Source organism: Ovis aries, chromosome 4, assembly GCF_016772045.2.
Source record: "Ovis aries strain OAR_USU_Benz2616 breed Rambouillet chromosome 4, ARS-UI_Ramb_v3.0, whole genome shotgun sequence".
Lineage (NCBI taxonomy): Eukaryota > Metazoa > Chordata > Mammalia > Artiodactyla > Bovidae > Ovis > Ovis aries.
Window position 1 is genome coordinate 89,377,277 of NC_056057.1, and position 21,567 is coordinate 89,398,843.

Consider the following 21,567-nt stretch of genomic DNA (forward strand, 5'->3'; position numbering starts at 1 on the left):
ACATGAAGACTATCCAGGGAAACCAAATACTATTACCTTCTAATACATTTTTGGATTTGGTTTGTTAATGTTTTGTTTAGGATTTTTGCATCTATATTCAAAGTGAAATTGGCCTATCGTTTTCTTTTTTGTATTATCCTTGTCCAATTTTGGTTTCAGGGATACGCTGGTCTCATGAGGTGGGGAGTATTCATTATTTTTATATATATTAGAAGAAGAATATCTCGTAGAATCAGAATCTTTCCTTCCATCATTGCTCAAAAGTGACATGAGATAATCTACCTAAATTACATAAAGCAAAAGCATTGTTACATAATCCTGCCTCACTTCAAATGGTTAGAGAATTGCCATCACCCACCCAGTGTTCCTGGAAAGACAAGAAAAACAGTATTTTCTACTTCTTGACTCATTTCCGGAGAAGGCAATGACACCCCACTCCAGCACTCTTGCCTGGAAAATCCCATGGACGGAGGAGCCTGGTGGGCCGCAGTCCATGCGTCGCTAAGAGTTGAACACGACTGAGCAACTTCACTTTCACTCTTCACTTTCATGCATTGGAGAAGGAAATGACTCATTTCTCTCTTTTTTCATTTTGAAGGTTTTCTGAGTCAAGAACTGTGAAGTATCTGAAATGTTACACTAACTGCAAGCTAACAAGTTTGGTGCTGCAAATTCATAAACGATAGAAGACATGAAACTCCTGGGTCAGAGATAAAGCACAATTTATTGTTCACAGAAACAACAGCAGCCAGAATCTCAGCATTTTGCCCTAATTCCCTCAGGGTGACACATTCCCTCAGCAGCACACAGTGAGCTGCTTTACAGGCTGAGAATGCAGGCTAAGAGATGCTGAGTCTTTTACAGTGAACAGTAAACACTACCTCTGTCTTTTAAGACTGCTTGTTTTACAAATATCCTTGGAAAAAAAGAACTAAGTACTTCTACTCAAAAGACATGCAGAAACATTAAAAAACCTGTGGAGAATTGTTTCCCAACTGACTTTTTGTTTTAAACCTACTTTCATACCTAATGTACAGATTATTAATTTATATTCTGAAAAACAATTTACCAAAATTAAGTAACTTCTTTTGCTCTGTTATTTTTGTTCTCAATTTTATCCTTGAAATGAATATTGCCAATTATTTTGGAGTTATAGGAGGTGTCTATTTCCATATGACTGATATAGTGTTGCTCAGTTGAGTTGAGTTCAGTCGCTCAGTTGTGTCCAACTCTCTGCAACCCCATGAATCGCAGCACGCCAGGCCTCCCTGTCCATCACCATCTCCCGGAGTTCACTCAGACTCACGTCCATCGAGTCAGTGATGCCATCCAGCCATCTCATCCTCTGTTGTCCCCTTCTCCTCCTGCCCCCAATCCCTCCCAGCATCAGAGTCTTTTCCAATGAGTCGACTCTTCGCATGAGGTGGCCAAAGTACTGGAGTTTCAGTTTTAGCATCATTCCTTCCAAAGAACACCCAGGGCTGATCTCCTTTAGAATAGTGTTGCTAAGTACCCTTAAATGTCATTTTATTGGGGATAAATATCTGGCACACATAATTCACTCCTTTGAAGCCACATGAGAATAACTGTCCTTTACTAGAATTTTAACCCACTCAAATGTGTGCACTGCGATATTTTTAATCTTGTTTTTCTCTCATGTATACCTCCTTCCTCTTAACCTAAAAGACAAGCATACACACAAAACCTCTTTATTTCACAATAGTTCTGTTTGCTGCTGTTCCCTCGTTTCTCTAGAAATGTGGGGTTTATAATTCCATCTTCATTCAGATAGGAGTTGCCTTTAAATTTTTTAACTACATATTTGAGTATCTTCTTTCCTACATACTTATCCATTTGCTCATCTCCCCTTGAAAAGATCTGGAACACTTTACCCCCCTGGATCTTCCTACAACAGAATTTAGTTAGAACACTCAGGTTATTTTTGTGTTTCTGATTCAGATTTTTGTTTTTTGCAGTGGAGACTTTTTTGAAAAATTATTTGTGTTCATTACATTGTTCCATAACCATTCAAGTGATGATCCTTTAGAAAGAATCTTGAAATTTTGGTGCTCACCGCCAATTCTCATACAGACTATCATGCCCAAGTCATTCCTCCACAGTGTCAAGGTCAGCTGGAGTACAGAATGAGTCCACACAGAGTGATGACATGCCTCTTGCCTAACAATGTCTTCCTGTTGTTTTCATCCCCCACCCCCCCCAAAAAAAAATTGCCTGAAAGTAAAACTCTCAACTCATTTTTTTACACTCAAAATTCAAAATTCTTCAACAGAAATGTTCCTCCTTTACCTTCTGGCATTTAGCACTGGGGAAGATAAATCTAATGTTATTGTTACTGACTTTGTGTGTGTGTCTGTGGTTTTTCCTCTCCAACTTGAATGTTTGGAATTTGTCCAAAATTTTTGAAATCCAGAAATGTCATGAAGTTGTGTCTATGTGTGTCTCTACATTAATTTTCCCAGTTCTTGGTAGACACTTTATACCGCTAAGGATATATGTCTTTTTAGTTAGGGAAATCGGTTTTAAATCTTCGTTGTTTCTCCTTCTATACTCCATTTTAGGCTTATGCTATTTCTAGGGTGGACAAAAAAAGAAATCTGTTAAACTTATTGTTTTGCTCATTTACCTCATTTCTCGGAATTTTCCTCTGAATTCCAGGGGACTATCTTATGCTAAATCACCCAATCTCCGTGTTAGTTTTAGCTTTCAAGTACCAGATCTGTTCTCCATTGCCATCTGTGTGTTTTTGTGATTCAGCAACTATTTTATTGTATCTATTTATTTATTGTAATTATTTAAGTAATAGTAATTTTTCCTAGTATTTTTCCAAAGGATGAAAAATGCTATTAAATGTCCTTAACATAGTTAAGAGATTTGTTAAATAAATACGTATTTTCACTCCTCAAAAGGATCTCTTTGATTTTTGAATCTTTGTGTATATGGTGACTCTCCTTTCCCTATCAGCTTGTTTTTGTGACACTGGGATATAACATTTTGTTCTGTTCTGTGGTTTAGGCCTTTATCCATATAATATAGTCTTCCTGCTGCTGCTGCTGCTAAGTCGCTTCAGTCGTGTAAGGAGGGAAGGAAACCCCTTCTGTGGGTTTTCATTTGTTAGTGGGCTAGGGGAGGCATGCTCATCAGGTAATAAACTAGAGGAATGCAGATAGAATGCAGATACTTTACTTCAAAGGCATGGGAATTAACTTCTTAGCTAGTTGCTTTCAGGTATCCTGAGGCCAGGGTTCGGTAATAGCAGGCCACAACTGAACTTCTTCCCTGTTGACTGCCCTCCAGCCTGACACCATCTCCTGCCCCTTCTGCTATGGATATTTGGACATTTATATAAAAAGAGAGCTGTAGTTTTAGCGAGATGGAAAAGAATTTACCAGAAGACCTGACTTTATTAAGGAAAGTCTCTCTGCTGTTGAGCCTATCTTTTTCACTCTTTGTGGTTATTTTCCTAGCCCTAAATTGAGGTGCTGCCCTTTTTCATGTATGATCCAACAGCTCTGGTTGCTCCCCCACCTCAGTTGTGCTCCACCATTCATTCTCCCATCACTGTGAGCAAGTGCTATATAGTCAGAAGCCTTACTCCAGGGCAACAGAGGAATGCTCACAGTACTCTACTTGCCCTTCTCTGATTGTTTGTATATTGATTTTACCTCTAATATGATGTACATGAAATTTTAAATAAATTAATGTAGAAAAAGTAAAAATAAAATGTTCTCTTTGAAATGTTAATTTCAGTAACAAAATTATATTTAAATTTCACACTATCTAACAATAAAGCAATGGGGATGTTTTCTCCATAAAACATGTTATGACAGTATAACAATTAAAATCAGTAAAAGGATAAAATTCTACTTCTGTAGTGTGTGACCTCTGTATTACTCTATTAGCTGTCGACAAATATTCTGATCATCAAACAGAGTCCTGGATCTTCTAAGGACCAGGCCTGTGGACTTCTAAAATCTTAGTTGTTGGTTCTGACTGATGCTTCTTTCTGATTTCCTCTACTTCACCATCATCAAGTAAAAATGAAGCCAGTAGCGGAATTTGAGAAAAATAGTTCTTAGCCAGGAAGTGTTTGTGTTTGATCTTGTGAATAAACAAGGGTTCATATCCCTGAAAAGACAAAAAGTCAGATTGTATTAAATGTCATAGATAAATCTTGCCAAACAAAAACACTTTTATGCCTCAGTGCCTTTGCTTGTCAGTTCTTAAACTTTTTTTCCCCTCACTTTGTCCATCATTTTACAGGGCTCAGCTTTCAATACTTAAACCTGGAAGTCTTTCTAGATTTTCTCTCTGACCTGAGTCCAAACAAACCCCTCCTTCTTCCATACCTGCAAGCACTTTCATGTATTTTTTAATGTAATTTTTAATTCATTCTGCCTTGGACTTCACTATCTACTTGCAAGTCTCTTCCATGATAACAAAGAAGACTCCTTAGAGATTCAAACTGGGTCTTTTTCATACATGTGTCTCTGGGCACCTTAGGTAAACAGTCAATCAATATTTTTGTGTGAATGCTCTTGTCACCTTGGTTCTCTTTAAATCTATTTCAATACTGATACAATTACCAACTTGAAGTTTTTTCTAAAATTAGTCCTTCTCCCTATATCTCCAGAGTTCAAAATAAAGATCACAATGTACAGCAGAAACTAATTCAACATTGTAAAGCAATTATTCTCCAATAATAAAATTAAAATTAAATAAATAAACAATGGTGCTGTGACCATGTAAACTTCTTTTTTGTCACTCTTTTTACTACCCACAGATGTGTCTGAACTATTTCTCTTCTGTCTTCTAAACAGAAAATAATCTTCCTGCCTCTAACAAATTTTTGTGCATTTCCATTTTTCTTTGTTATTAACTAATATTTACACTTCCTGTCTCTCCACAGCTGTAACAGCACTTTGAACTTTCTCTGTCAGGTAGCTTTGCCACACTACAGACAAAGAAAACATCTGTTTTCTAATAAAAGGGGCACACTGCCAAGTTGCCAACCCAATATTCATTCTCTCTTCCGTTCATATTTAGAGGCCTGATTTTACACATGGGCCCGATTGTGTATTCTGTGACATGCTTAGCTTTCTTAGCCTTTATTATAGCTAGGGTTGATCATATGACAAGTTTCTGACATTCCTTGAGAGCTCAGTTGGTAAAGAATCTGCTTGCAATGCAGGAGACCCAGGTTGGATTCCTGGGTCGGGAAGAGCCACAGGAGAAAGGAGAGGCTACCCACTCCAGTATTCTTGGGCTTCCCTGGTGACTCAGCTGGTAAAGAATCTGCCTGCAATGTGGGAGACCTAGGTTCAATCCCTGGGTTGGGAAGGTCCCCTGGAGAAGGGAAAGGCTACCCACTCCAGCATTCTGGCCTAGAGAATTCCATGGACTGTGTAGCCCATGGGGTTGCAAAGAGTCGGACATGGCTGAGAGAATTTCACTTTCATGTACATGTGTGTAGATACATATATATATGCACATATATACACATACACACATATATATACATGGCAGAAATATATATATGTGAATATATATACACACACATATGTATATGTGTACATTTTTTAAAAAGAAGTCACTGGATAAAGCTTACAAGGACGTTCTTTGGGAGTGGGAAGCCTCACCTGTCAAGTACCTTTAGGCTTTTGCTGTATCTAGGAGTTGGGTATAATGCAGGAGATAAAGTAGCTATCTATCTCTAAGGGTACACAATCATTAGGATTAAAGCCAGTTTAAATATGGCTGTGGAAGAAGTTAGAGGGCCTGAATTTTTGAGAACACTGTAGAGCTACCATACAACCACCCTGTCATTGCCAAACTCTGGATTCCTTTTATATAAGAAAAGCAGCCCCATATTTGGTTAATTTGTTAAATTAACTTGCTTGCAAATTGCTTAATTTGTTATTTACAGCTAAGCTCAAATGCAACTGAGATGATCAAGAATTGTGTCCATTAGATTTCTCTGTTTTTCCCCAAGCACTCATCACAGTAACCCTCAGATTCAAAAGCAAATTCTGGTTGAATTAACAAACACCATTTATTTTCTTTATTAATTTTACCTGACTCTTTTCAACCAAATCACAAAGACTATCTGTGCCTCCTCCTAAAATTTGTTTTCTGAAAGGCCAGATATCTCCTTCCTAAAGATGCTTCCACAGTGTCAAGGTAAATAAAGCCCTCGAGAAAAGGAGCCAGAGGACACGACATTCTTACAGAAAGCATTACATAGAAGTATCCTGGGCTTATTTTAAGGTTTCCTCTCCAGGGTATATATACATATATACACAATGGAATAATATGCAATTAAAAAAGAAAGAAAAGCTGCAATTAACAACACAGATGGACCTAGAAAGCATTATGCTTAGAGGAAGAAGTCAGAAAGAGAAAGAAAATACTTTATATTATCACTTACATGTGCAATCTAAAAAATAAAGCAAATATACATACCAAAACAAAACAGAAACAAGTCATAGATACAAAGAACAAACTAGTGACTACCAGTGGGAAAAAGGAAGGTGCGGGGCAAGACAGGATTAAGAAACACAAACTACTTTGTATAAATAGATACGCAACAAGAATATATTGTACAGCACAGGTAAATATAGCCATTGTTTTATAATGACTTTAAATAGAATATAATCTATAAAACTATTGAAACATGTTTTATACTTGAAACTAACTATAATGTTATAAATCAACTATACTTTAATTAAAAAAAAAATGCTTCTCTACAGACAAATTCACCTAGGGAGTTCACTGGCATGCCAATGGTTATCACTCCATGCTCCCAAAGCAGGGGGCCCGGGTTCAATCCCTGATGAGGAAACTAAGATCTCACGATGCATAGTGTGACAAAAAAAAAGAAAAAAACCCTCATCTAACCTCCTTCCAACACTTCTTAGCCCATATTTCATTCAAGGAGTACTGACACATTTATGTTATATTAATATTAATACAACATTAAACAATACACATAGAGAACCTTATAGATTTTCAAAGTGCATAAACAAAGCCAAATCAATCATTAAAGAGAATATCACATTATGTTACAAACAATAAAAAGAACAATAAGTAACTCTTAAAGAATAATATAATATGGAAAAATATCCAATATTCATCATCCCTACGTTATATATGAAAAAACTGGGGTATTGAGTCAGCAACAAACTTGCCCAGCTTCTTGCAACTCATAAGTGATAGAGTCAGAATTAAAGCTAAGGCTACTCTTACCCTCTGTGACTTGCCTGGTGGCTTAGACAGTAAAGAGTCCCACCTGCAGTGAGGGAGACCTGGGTTAGGAAAAGCCCCTGGAGGAGGAAATGGCAGTCCACTCCAGCATTCTTGCCTGGAGAATCCCAAGGATAGAGGAACCTGGCAGGCTACAGTCCATGGGATCACAAAGAGTCAGATCCGACTGAGTGATTAAGCATAGCACTCTAATCTTCTATACCAGATTCATGTTTTTAGCTAACTTTTATAAAATTTTACAAAGCAAAGAAGGCAGGTCCTAATGTCCTGTGGATCCTCAGTGACAGATGGGGAAATACTAGGTCAGATCTTCTGACTTTAAATCCACCATTTTCCTACTTTGGCCAATGTACACACTGTGAGAAACTGAACTACCTCATATACAGTTCAGAGAACAGAAACCTTTTTCCATGCTTTTCCTACAATTTGTGTCATGACTGACTGTAGGAGTCAAGATTATTTTAACTGTTAAGTAATTTTTTTCTCAATGAGATAGCAAATGTGTCTTAAGTCGCTTCAGTAGTGTCCGACTCTTTGCGACCCTATGGACTGTAGCTCACCAAGCTCTGTTCATGGGATTCTCCAGGCAGGATTACTGGAGTGGGTTGCCATTTTCTTCTGCAGAGGATTTTCCCAACCCAGGGATTAAACCTGCCTCTCCTATGTCTCCTGGACTGGCAGGTGGGTTCTCTACCACTAGTGCCACCTGGGAAGCCCTTTGATAGCAAATAGCTCTGTGTATTTAGGAAATTCTGGAAATGTTTTACTTTGCCACAAGACATAAACTGTTCTTTAACTAGGATGAATATTAATACTTAAAAGATTACACCAGCCCCAAACCATAAAACAGCAATTTAGTTTGTCTGAAATAACAATTATGTTTGAAGTTACTTCTTTATTTACACTAGGCTTACTTAGTGTAAATGGAGCTCTATTTACAGAAATTCAGTAAGATCCTGAAATTAGAAATGCATGTGAATAAAACATTTAATTTGATACTGCAGTAACTTGATTAAATGCACAAAGGGAGTTTGCGCATTAATTGAAGAAGCAGCGGAATATCACCTTTGGGAATGAATTTCAATTCCACTATGGTTCCTATATGAAATGATTCTGCTAGTATTGGCTAGGTTTCCAGTGATTGAATATTTATGGGGCAGCTTAGTTCACTAAATATAATATTTAACATGGCTTCAGTTTGTTACCCTTTCCTCCAGTCCCTAGGGTGAAATTTTTCTTATCCTGGCATCTACTGGAAAATTATTCAAAAAAGCGAACAATTTAATTACTTCCTCCTCTTTACACCTTCCCCCTCCCCAATAAAAACACATACAGGGAAGAGCATGATTCAAAATGACTATTATGTTTGAAGTCATTTCTTTATTTTCCCTTAGCTGACATCTTGTATCGAGTAAGTACAGCAATTTAATCAGTGGGAAGCAGAGATTCAGTATCAGCTGTTGGGATCATAGGTTTACTTAGTGCAAACAGAGCTTTCTGAGAACTCATCAGGGACCCCTCAATTCTATTCATCAAAATGTTTTACAGATTGCATCTTGTAAGTTACTGAAATTAAATGGTGTTTAATTTTTATAGCACTTTTCCCACTTCTAGCTAGTTGAAAGAAAATGAAAAATTAAGCCTCAGAACTACACTCCATTGGTAGGACTGCCGTTTAGGACACAAAATTATGAACAGAATTTATCTGAGAAGTTAGTGTGCTTTTAGGCAGACCTGTGAAGAATAATCAAAGGACAGATTCTAGGTTCCATAATACCTATCTGGTGATAGTATTCATTTATTCATTCAACAAATACATATTAATTATCTACTCTGTGACACTGTTGTAAGTATTAGAGATATAGACACAAAAAAACTAAACAGTGTCCCTGGCTCTTGTGAAATTTACTGTGGGACTAATGTGCTTGAACTTGCTATTATTAGGAGGGAGTGGTTTCATATGAGGTACTTGTAAGACTTCCGGATGTCTTATCTTTATCTCTTATGTGCCTTGCTGCCAAGCTGCTGCCAAGTCACTTCAGTAGTGTCCGACTCTGTGAGACCCCATAGACGGCAGCCCACCAGGCTCCCCCGTCCCTGGGATTCTCCAGGCAAGAATACTAGAGTGGGTTGCCATTTCCTTCTCCAGTGCATGAAAGTGAAAAGTGAAAGTGAAATCACTAAGTCATGTCTGACTCCCAGCAACCCCATGGACTGCAGCCCACCAGGCTCCCCCATCCGTGGGATTCTCCAGGCAAGAGCACTGGAGTGGGGTGCCATTGCCTTTTCCCTTATGTGCCTTAACCTCCTTTAAATTTCAATTTCTGCCATACATACCATCCAGGTATTTGTTGCTGTTATCCATGGGTTCTCTGTTGCTTAATCCAATGAAACCATTCAAATTATGCATGGAATGTAGTAAAAGGCAGTCAAGTGAAAGTGAAAGTTGCTCAGTCATGTCCAACTCTTTGCAACCCCATGGACTATAGAGTCTATGAAATTCTCCAGGCCAGAATACTGGAGTGGGTAGCCTTTCCCTTCTCCAGGGGATCTTCCCAACCCAGGGATCAAACCCAGATCTCCTGCATTGTGGGTGGATTCTTTAACAGCTAAGCTATCAGGGAAGCCCTAAAAGGCAATCAAGGTACTTCTAATAATTCCAGTGATCTAACTAAGGTCACAGATTGACTTTCTTACCTCTTCAATACTCTTTAGTTTGAGATGAATAGCGCCTTCATCTTTGGTAAGAAGAATGCAGTTCCAGGGAGACCATTCCACAGACTTATCCCATCTGACCATGACCAGATCATTGAGATCCTTCCAAGCACTGAGCACAGACTGGGATGCCCAGATATTCTCTGTCAGGTACTGAATATCTTGTAGCTGCATGTCAAAACATATTTTTAAAATAAAAATATTCTAAACATAAAATTTTATTATAACCATAAAATTTCTTTAAGACTATTATATTCCTTGAGAAAACAAATTCAGTGTATTTTTTAAAGGGAAACATTATTCATGAGGTTTTCAGCACACATGGTGGTGCTGGTGGTTTAATCACTAAGTCATGTCCGACTCTTGGGGCCCCATGGACTTAGCCCGCCAGGCCCCTCTGTCCATGGAAATTTTCAGGCAACAGTACTGGAGGGGGTCACCATCTCCTTCTTCAGGGGATCTTCCTGATCCAGGGATCAAACCTGGGTCTGCTGCATTGCAGGAGATCTGCACTGTAGGCAGATTCTTTACCAACTGAGCCACCAGGGAAGCCTTTCAGTGCCCATGTGTGCGTGCTGTGCTTAGTTGCTCAGTTGTGTCTGACTCTTTGTGACTTCATGGACTGTAGCCCACCAGGATCCTCTGTCCATGGGGATTCTCAAGGCAAGAATACTGGAGTAGGTTGCCATGCCCTCCTTCAGGGCATCTTCCCAACCCAGGGGTCGAACACAGGCCTCCCACATTGCAGGTGGATTCCTTACCAGCTGAGTCACCAAGGAAGCCCAAGAATACTAGAGTGGATAGCCCATCTTTTCCCCAGGGGATCTTCCCAACCAGAGAATCGAACCAGGGTCTCTTGCAATACAGGTGGATTCTTTACCAGCTGAGCTACCAGGGAAACCCAATCTCTGCTCACTCTGCCCAAACTATGTTACCAGTCTCACAGTCATGACTGCATCCAGAGAAAGCAGTGTGTATTTCTTCCAACATGCTAATTTTACCTTATATTTATATGGTATTAAGTACTTTCTAAAATTCATTAGTAACTTTCAGCTTATCCTCAGGGTTACTTGCAGATCATTTTATTCCCATTTTAGAAATTAGGAAATTAAGATGTGAAAAAGAATAAGCAATTTATTTAGTGTTATTAAAAACATCGTTTCAGTGAAAAAAAAAAGAGAACAAGGGGGAAATAAAATAACTGCTTATAAACTTTTTAAAAATTTAAACCATATTAGCTACAGCTCTTGAAATGACTTTTTATCAAGAGGACTGCATATATAAACTTAGGACTGCCAGAGGGGCAAGCTTCAGAAAGAATAAACACAGGAAGAAGAACCATTATTTTAAAAGGTTTGGATGGGAAAGCAGAAATCTTTTCTGTAAAATCAATGAACAGGTTTCATCCATGATTGGCAACATTTACTCATCATACCTGTATCAGGAAAGCAATTTCAGAACCATCTTCATAATCAGCTTCTGAACAGTAGAGCCGTTGAAGTAAACATTTGTACTTCAAATATGATTCTCGTTTTCGACTCTCATTGTCAAGGTTAATGCACTGACGACACTGGTAAATGCGGTGTGAGGTGGATGATACAGGAAACTCTGCAGAAGGCAAATAGAGCTGGCAACTGTGGCAAAAGTAAATTTTCCTATAGAACTTCAATGGGTCCTGCGGGACCTAAACAATAAAAAAAAAGAAACAAAGAAAGAAAAGTTTAATAGCCAGGCCAAATGTTAAGGGCTAACTTATCTTAGAATGAGATAAATAGTTGGTTAATTTTAAAGTTATATTTTTCCCTAACTTTCTACTCTATGAAAAATTTAAATTTCAAGTCATATTCATTCACTCTGTCAAAATGTTAAAAATCTATTGTTCATCAACTTTTAGATACATGTGGTAAAATCACCTAGAAAATTAACTGGCTGAAAAAAATGAGTAGTTAGAGGCTTTGAGTTGCAATAGTAAGAAAACCTTCCAGAAAGAACAGGAAAAAAGTCCTTTGACACTTATTTATAGAAGAATTTAGATTTTTGGTGGTATTCTGTATTAATTTTTCTTACAGGCAACAGATAAATTCATATATAAATAAAAGCCCACTAAAACAAGTGTTCTCATTTCATTCCAACTCCACACTAAATTTGGGCTGGCTCATTCATCAGTGTTCAAACTTTGAAATTCTGCATTATATAGTAGTTCTGTTTCTAGAACTATTTGAAGAACCTCCATAATGGCAGTACCAATTTACATTTCCACTAACAGTACACAAGGATTCCCTTTTTTTCACATCCTTGCCAATACTTGTTATCTTCTGTTATTTTAATAATAGACATTTCAACATTGAGGGGGTGATATTTCATTGTGGTTTTGATTTGCATTTCTCTGATGATTAGTGATAATGAGTGACAATTCTTCATATATATGTTAACTATTTGTATGCTTTCTTCAGGAAAATGTTTGTTCAGCTCCTTTGCCCACTTTTAAATTGGATTAAAATTATTTTGCTATTGAGTTGTACAAGTTGTTTTGGATATTACCTCATCTGATACATTAATTAAAAGTACTCTTACTCAAAGATGCTATCATCTGAGTCTTATTTTTTTCTGGTGGAAGGTCTTGTATTTATTATATTTTTTAAGTATTGAAATATATAGTTGATGTACAATATTATGTTAGTTTCAGATGTTCTACACAATGATTTGACAAAATGATTTGGTGAGAACTGCCAATACCATGGTGAATAAAAATGGCAAGAGTGGGCATCCTTTTCTTGTTCCTGATCACAGAGGAAATGCTTTCAGCTTTCTACTATTGAGTATTATGTTGGCTGTAGGTTTGTCATATATGGCCTTTATTATGTTGGTGTGTTCCCCCTATATCCACTTTGTTGAGAAATTTTAATCACAAATAAACATTGAAGACTGTCAAAACTCTTCCTGCATCTATTGAAATGATCATATAATTTTCATTCTTCAATTTGTTAATGTGGTATATGATACTGATTTACACTGTTGAAACATTCCTGCATCCCAGAGATATCTCTCTTGATCACGGTGCATGATCCTTTTAGTGTGCTGTTGAATTCAGTTTGCTAATCTTTTGTTGAGGACTTAAGCATGTATGTTCATGAGTGATATCTGTGTGTAATTTTCTGTGATGTCTTTGCCTTGTTTCAGTATCATGGTGATGCTGGCCTCAAAGAGTGAATTTGGAAATATTCTTTCCCCTTCAGCTTTCTGGAGTAGTTTGGGAAGGATAAATGCTAATTATTCTTTTAATGTTTAGTACCATTTCCTGTGAAGCAGTCTGGTCATGAGCTTTTGTTTGTTGATTATTGATTCAATTTCATTACTGGTAATTGGTCTGTTCACTATTTCTATTTCTTCCAGATTCATTCTTGGGAGACTGTATATTTGTAAGATTTTCTCTATCTCTTGTAGTTTGTCCACTTCATTGGTATATAAACTGTTCATAGTAAAGTCTCTTACAATCCTCTGTATTTCTGTAGTGTTGGTTGTAACTTTATTTCCTTTTTTATTTCTGATTTTATTGACTTGGTACCTCTATTTTTCTTGATGAGTCTGTCTAAAGGTTAATCAATTTTGTTTATCTTTTCAAAGAACCAGCTCTTAGATTTATTATTAATCTCTATTTTATTTATTTCTTCTCTGATTTGTATTATTTCTTTCCTTCTACTAATTTTGTGTTTTGTTTGTTCTTCTTTTTCTAGTTTGCATAGGTGTAATGTTAGGTGGCTTATTCTTTTCTTATTTCCTGAAGTAGGTTTGTATCACTATCAACTTTCCTCTTAGAACTGCTTTTACTGCATCTCATTAATTTTGGATCATTGTCTTTTCATTTTTATTTGTCACCAGGTATTTTTTGAATTTTCTGTTTGATTTATTCAGTGAACCATTGGTCATTTAGTTCACATTGCCTAACCTCCCAATGTTTGTGTTTTTTGCAGTTTTTATTTTTTCTTGTAGCTGATTTCTATTCTCATACCATTGTGGTTTGAAAAGATGATTGATAGATTTCAGTCTTCTTAAATTTGTTGAGACTTATTTTGTGGCCTAGCATGAGATCTATACTGGAGAATGTTCCATGAGCTCTTGAAAGGATTGTGTATTTCACTGCTTTTGGAGGGAACGTTTCATATTCATATATCTATTAGGTCATTTGGTCTCAAATGTCATTTAAGGCCACTGTTTCCTTATCGACTTTCTGTTTCAATGATCTGTCCATTGATGGAAGTGGGGTGTTAAAATTCCCTACTATTATTGTTACTGTCAATTTTTTCCTTTATGTTTGTTGCATTTCCTTTATATATTTAGCTAATCCTGGTTTGATACATATATATTTACAATTGTTATCTTCTTGTTGGATTGATCACTTTATAATTATGTAATGTCCTTCTTTGTCTTAGCACAATCTTTGTTTTAAATTCTATCTTGTCCCTGGTGGCTCAGACATTAAAGAATCCATCTGCAATGGAGGAGACCTGGGTTTGATCCCTGGTTTGGGAAGATCCCCTGGAGGAGGGCATGGCAACCCACTCCAGTATTCTTGCCTGGAGAATCCCCATGGACAGAGGAACCTGGCGGGCTACAGTCCATGGAATTCACAAAGAGTCAGACATGACTGAGCAAATAAGCACAACTAAGCATGCACTCCAGTTTTCTTTTTGCTTTCATTTGCATGGAATACCCTTTTCCATCCCTTCACTCTCAGTCTGTCTGTTTCTTTAGATCTGAAGAAAGTCTCCTGTAGGCAACATATACATGGCTCTTGTATTTTTTTATCCATTCAGCCATTCTATATCTTTTATTTGGAACATTTAGTCCATTTACATTTAAAGAAATTATTGATAGGGATGCACTTATAACCATTTTGCTTATTGTCTTCTGGTTGGTTTATGGTTTTTATTATTATTTTTGTTGCTCTTTTCTTCTTTTGTTCTCTTCCTCTTATGATTTGATTACTTTCTTTAGTATTATGTTTGAATTTTCTCTTTTGTGTGTTTATCTATTATAGGTTTTTGGCTTGTGGTTACCATGAGGTTAATATACAACAACATGTATTATTTTTAAGTTGATGTTCCCTTAAGTTCAAACATGTTCTAATATCCCTGTATTTTTATTCCACCAGCCACCACTGCCATTGTTAATATTTCTGACATTATAGTTTACATCTTTTGTTTTTTGTATCCTTTAATTACTTATTGTGGATAGATGATTTTACTACTTTTGTCTTTTAACCTTCCTACTAGCTGTCTAAGTGGTTGATCTACTATCTTTACTATATGTTTGCCTTTACTAACAAGATCTTTGCTTTCATAATTTTCTTATTTCTAGCTGTAGTCTTTTCTGCTTAGAGTAGTCCTTTAAAATTTCTTATACAGGTGGTTTAGTGATGCTGAATTATTTAAGCTTTGGTTGTTAGTAAAACTCTATCTCCCTTTCAAATCTGAATGATAGCCTTGCCAGGTAGAATATTTTCGATGGTAGGGTTTTTTTTCCCCCCTTTTCTCACTTTGACTATATTATGCCAATCCTTTCCGGCCTGCAAAGTTTCTGTTGAAAAGTCAGCTGATAGTCTTAAGAGTTTCCTTGTATGCTACTAGTTGCTTTTCTGTTTTTCTTTTGAATGGAATCTTTTTATTTTTTTGAGCAGTAGGTCTCAACAGTGTGCTTAAAATATTAACATTAACTAAACCATGGTTAGAAAAAGATGTGCTGTTATATAAACTCTGTTGTTCCATTTACAGAGCACAAGCAGAACAGCTTGGTAATAAATCTTAAGGGCCCCTAGTATTTTCAGAATAGTAAATGAGCACTAGTTTAAACTTAAAGTCACCAGGTGCATTAGCTGAGAGAGTCAGCCTGTCCTTTAAGGCTTTGAAGCTAGGAATTTGACTTCTCTCTAGCTATGAAAGTCCTAGATATCATCTTCTTCCAGTATAAGGCCATTTCATCTATACTAAAAATCTACTGTGTAGTGTAGCCATCTTCATTAATTATCTTGGCAAGATCTTCTGGATAACTTGTTGCTTCTACGTTTATGTTATGGAGAGCTCTTTTCCCTAAATCTCATGAACCAACCACTGTGAGCTTCAAACTTTTCTACTGCAGCTTTCTTACCTCTCTCAGCCTTCAAGAAAATGAAGACCATTAGGGCCTTGCTCTGGACCAAGCTTTGGCTTATGGAAATTTTATGGTAAGTCTGATCTTCTATCCAGACGACTCAAACTCTCTACATACCAGCAATAAGGCTGTTTCAATTTCTTATCACTCATGTGTTCACTGGAGTAGCACTTTCAATTTCCTTCAAGAACTTGTCCTTTGCTTTCACAAGTAGGCTAACTGGTGCAAGAGGCTTAGCTTTTGGCCTATTCTCATTAAGTTTAATCATTTCCAGCTTTTGATTTAAAGGGAGAGGTGTGCAACTCTTCTTTTCACTTAAACCCTTAGAGGCTTTTGTAAGGTTATTAACTCGCCTAATTTCAATAATGTTGTGTCTGAGGGAATAGGGGTTGTCTGAGGAGAAGGCCTGGTGTGCTGCAATTCATGTGGTTGCAGAGTTGGACATGACTGAGTGACTGAACTGAACTGAACTGAGGAGAGGAAGAGAGAAGGAAGAACCACCAGTTGATAGAGCAGTCAGAATACACACAGCAATTAAATTTGCTGTCTTATATGGGCAAGGTTTATGATGTCCCAAAACAATTATAATAGCAACATCAAAGATCAATGACCACAAATCACTGTAACAAACATAATAAACATGAGGAAGTCTGAAACATTCAAAGAATTTACCAAACTGTGACACAGACACAAAGTGAGCAAAAGCTGTTGGAAAAATTGTGCCAATAGATTTGCTCAATGAAGGGTTGCCACAATCTTCAATTTATTCAAAAGAAAGAAAGAAAGAAAAATAGCATCTGCAAAGTTCAATAAAGCAAAGTGCAATAAAACATGGTATGCTTGTACATATCATATGATTCCATTTATAGGACAGGGTTAGGTATAACTACAGAAATAAAATGCTGAACAGTGTTTGCCAAGGGTTAGACATCCAGGGGAAGGACTGATTATAAAGTAGCATAATGAGGGAATTTCAGGGAGGTGAAAAGACTATTTTATCTTGATTGTGCTATTGGCTGTTGATTACACAACACTGCATTTGTCAAAACTTATCAAAAACGTTGGATTTTACCAAAGGTAAATTTAAAAAGTGAATAAAATGGTATAATGTTATGTGAATGTATAGAACATTGAATTCTATTATACTACCGCAAGCATATGAAAATTGTATAAGTCCACAGAAGACTAAAAAGTAGTTTGGAAACACAGAACAATGATAAATATTTTGATGGTCAACTTTTCTCTTGAACTTTTGTTACATTTTAAAGTTCTCCTGCAATATAACTAAGTTTCAAAAATTCATTAAAAGAAAGAATATAAAAATCAAACACTTTTACTTTTTCTAAAAGTTTCTAAAAGCAAAATAGATGTTTGGTCAGCTTCTTAAATTATTAGAGATTATTACTCTAAAAATAATCACTGGAACAACACTATTAATATTTCAAACTCTTTAACAAGCACCTCAAAAAATTTACTAAACGTGTTTTAAATAGTCTTGCAAAGTAAGACAGCAAAGTTTTTAGAAAGAAAAATCTCCAAAGACGGCTAAGCATATTGGAGTTGGAAAAAGCAATTTAATTCAAATACCTATTACATTTGAAGTTCTTGCAGGATATCTACGTGAATCAGCTCAGTAATAATTATAACTATGTGGTAAGTATTATAAAGGAACACAAAGGTGCATGTAGAATCTCAGAAATGAAGAGATTAACTCTCTCTGAGGCCTAATGAAGAAGAGAACGTGTGAACTGAGTCCTAAAAAATAAAGAGGAGCTGGCTGCGTAAAGTCAGGGACAACATTCCAGGTGGAAGCACCAGAATGTGCAAAAGCTGGAAGGTGTGAGAGACTGTGAGGTATTCAACATAGTATAGTATTCAAGTGGACACTTGATCCAGAGAGTAGGAGAGAATTCAAGGTCGGAAACACAAACAGAAAATGTTAAATGGTTCATTTATCAACAGAAAAAATATCATTCAAAGAAAATTTCATCAATAAGATGATCTTCCACATGGACCCCTAGTAGAGTACTAAAGCAAAATTGGAATATACCTCATTTTACTACAGCATGAAAAGTGAAGTCGCTTAGTTGTGTCCAACTCTTCGCTACCCCATGGACAGGAGCCTACACCAGGCTCCTCTGAGCATAGAGTTCTAATAATGGAATACAGGGCAGGGAAAGGGTAGAGTACCTTAAGGTATCTTGCAACTTCTGGATTAAACAGAGGTGTTTTGATGTAATGAAAAAAGAGTGTTGCGATCCTTTTTCTGAGTCCTTCAAGATTCTGATGTTTGACTCCTCTCATCATAAGGTCCACCTCCCTGTCAATCAATTCCAGGATTTCCTGAGTCAGTTTACATTCATGTTCCTGTGTAAAATACACACACATATTTTGTATAGAACATTAAACATCATCAAGTTAGTTTCTAAAGTTATCATCCAAACAAGCTAAAACTAGATTCCAAAAGTAATGAACCATTGCTAACATAAGTATAGACAAAAGTGAAAGTGAAAGTCGCTCACTCATGTCCAACTCTTTGCGACCCCATGAATAGTCCATGAAATTCTCCAGGCCAAAATACTGGAGTGGGTAGCTATTCCCTTCTCCAGGGGATCTTTCCAACCCAAGGATTGAACCCAAGTCTCTCGCATTGCAGGTGGATTCTTTATCAGCTGAACCACCAGGAAATCCCATAAGTATAGATGGAGACCGCTAATTTGGAAAAGAAATTGACATTATCTACTGGAATTTAAGATATCCATATTCTACAACCCAGCAATTCTACTAAAGTGCTTTAAAGAAACATTCACGGAGTCATTGTTCAAACCAGTTCAAAATCAGAAATAACCAAATATCCATAAATAAATTGATTGCATAAATAAGTGAAAAAGTAGGTGGCTCAGATGGTAAAGAATCCACTACAACACAGAAGACCCAGGTTCAATCCCTGGGTCAGGAAGATCCCATAGAAGGGAATGGCTACCCATTCCAGTTTTTCTGCATGGAGAATGCCATGAACAGAGAGAAGCCTGGTAGGCTACAGTCCATGGGTTCACAAACAGTCAGACACAACTGAGTGACTGTGAGTGATTAACACTTTTGGTTCATACAATAAAGTATTATCTAATATACAGAAATGAATTAACTAGAGCTATATACAACACCAAATTTAAATCTTACAAATTAATGTTTAGCAAATGAAGCAAGGCACAAAATAATACTTACTGTCTCATTCCATTTAAATAAAATTCAAAAATAAGCAAAACTACAGTATATTAATTAGAGATGTATCAGTTCAGTTTAGTAGCTCAGTTGTGTCTGACTCTTTGTGATCCCATGAACCACAGCACGCCAGGCCTCCCTGTCCATCACCAACTCCCGGACTTTACCCAAACTCACATCCACTGAATCGGTAATGCCATCTAGCCATCTCATCCTCTGTCGTCCCCTTCTCCTCCTGCCCTCAATCTTTCCCAGCATCAGGGTCTTTTCAAATGAGTCAGCTCTTTGCATTAGGTGGCCAAAGTATTGGAGTTTCAGTTTCAACATCAGTCCTTCCAATGAACACCCAGGACTGATCTCCTTTAGGATGGACTGGCTGGATCTCCTTGCAGTCCAAGGGACTCTCAAGAGTCTTCTCCAACACCACAGTTGAAAAGCATCAATTATTTGGTGCTCACCTTTCTTTATAGTCCAACTCTCACATCCATACATGACTACTGGAAAAACCATAGCTTTGACTAGATGGACCTTTGTTGACAAAGTAATGTCTCTACTTCTTAATATGCTGTCTAAGTTGGCCATAGCTTTTCTTCCAAGGAGTAAGCGTCTTTAAATTTCATGGCTGCAATCATCATCTGCAGTGATTTTGGAGCCCAGAAAAATAAAGTCAGCCGCTGTTTCCCCATCCATTTGCCATGCAGTGATGGGACTGGATGCCATGATCTTAGTTTTCTGAATGTTGAGCTTTAAGCCCACTTTTCCACTCTCCTCTTTCACTTTCATCAGGAGGCTCTTTAGTTTTTCACTTTCTGCCATAAGGGTGGTGTCATCTGCATATCTGAGGTTATTGATATTTCTCCCGGCAATCTTGATTCCAGGTTGTGCTTCTTCCAGCCCAGCGTTTCTCATGATGTACTCCGCATATAAGTTAAATAAGTAGAGTGATAATATACAGCCTTGACGTACTCCTTTTCCTATTTGGAACCAGTCTGTTGTTTCATGTCCAGTTCTAACTGTTGCTTCCTGACCTGCATATAGGTTTCTCAAGAGGCAGGTCAGGTGCTCTGGTATTCCCATCTCTTCAAAATTTTCCACAGTTTATTGGGATCCACACAATCAAAGGCTTTGGCTCAGTCAATAAAGCAAAAATAGATGTTTTTTTTCTGGAACTTTCTTGCTTTTTCAATGATCCAGTGGATGTTGGCAATTTGATCTCTGGTTCTGCCTTTTCTAAAACCAGCTTGAACATCTGGAAGTTCACGGTTCACGTACTGCTGAAGCCTGGCTTGGAGAATTTTGAGCATTACTTTACTAGCATGTGAGATGAGTGCAATTGTGTGGTAGTTTGAGCATTCTTTGGCATTGCCTTTCTTTGGGATTGGAATGAAAACTGACCTTTTCCAGTCCTGTGGCCACTGCTGAATTTTCCAAATTTGCTGGCATATTGAGTGCAGCACTTTCACAGCATCATCTTTTAATATCTGAATTAGCTCAACTGGAATTCCATCCCCTCCACTAGCTTTGTTTGTAGTGATGCTTTCTAAGTCGCACTTGACTTCACATTCCAGGATGTCTGGCTCTAGGTGAATGATCACACCATTGTAATTATCTGGGTCATGAAGACCTTTTTTGTATAGTTCTTCTGTGTATTCTTGCCACCTCTTCTTAATATCTTCTGCTTCTGTTAAGTCCATACTCTTTCTGTCCTTTATCGAGCCCATCTTTGCATGAAATCTTCCCTTGTTATCTCTAATCTTCTCGAAGAGATCTCTAGTCTCTCCCATTCTAATGTTTGGTAAATAGGAAGAAAAATCAAGGAAATGGCTACCATGAAAAGTAAGTATGGGACTTCTCTGGTCGTCCAGTAGTTGAGAATCCACCGGCCAGTGCAGGGGACACTGGCTTGATCCTTGGTCCAGACAGATTCCACAAATTGCAGGGCAAGTACGCCCACACACTTAGAGCCTGTGTTCCTCAACAAAAGAAGTCACCGTAATGAGAAGCCTGCACACCTCAACTAGAGAGTATCCCCCGCTTGCCGCAACTAGAGAAAGCCTACATGTAGCAACAAAGATCCAGAGCAAATATAAATAAATAAATAAACAACATTTTAAAAAAAAAAGAAAGCATGGTAATTATTTTTAGAGGATGAGAAAGTAAATTGAAAATATGAAGAGAAAGGACGATGCTGACAAAGTCCTG

The 21,567-nt window shown here is 37.2% G+C and overlaps 1 protein-coding gene across 3 annotated transcripts in view; it reads right to left on the reverse strand.

Annotated features, from left to right (window-relative positions):
• Nucleotides 1-705: 705 nt before the first annotated feature.
• Nucleotides 706-21,567, reverse strand: part of IQUB (IQ motif and ubiquitin domain containing) — an 81,181-nt gene continuing 60,319 nt past the window's right edge. For all 3 annotated transcript variants that reach the window (XM_042248759.1, XM_042248760.1, XM_012177058.4), the window contains 4 exons: nucleotides 18,334-18,510; nucleotides 11,432-11,680; nucleotides 9,979-10,164; nucleotides 706-4,146 (listed from right to left, as the gene is read on the reverse strand). In XM_042248759.1, coding sequence (XP_042104693.1) covers nucleotides 3,964-4,146; nucleotides 9,979-10,164; nucleotides 11,432-11,680; nucleotides 18,334-18,510 — 795 coding nt within the window. In that variant the 3' untranslated portion in view covers nucleotides 706-3,963. The remainder of the gene's footprint in view (nucleotides 4,147-9,978; nucleotides 10,165-11,431; nucleotides 11,681-18,333; nucleotides 18,511-21,567) is intronic.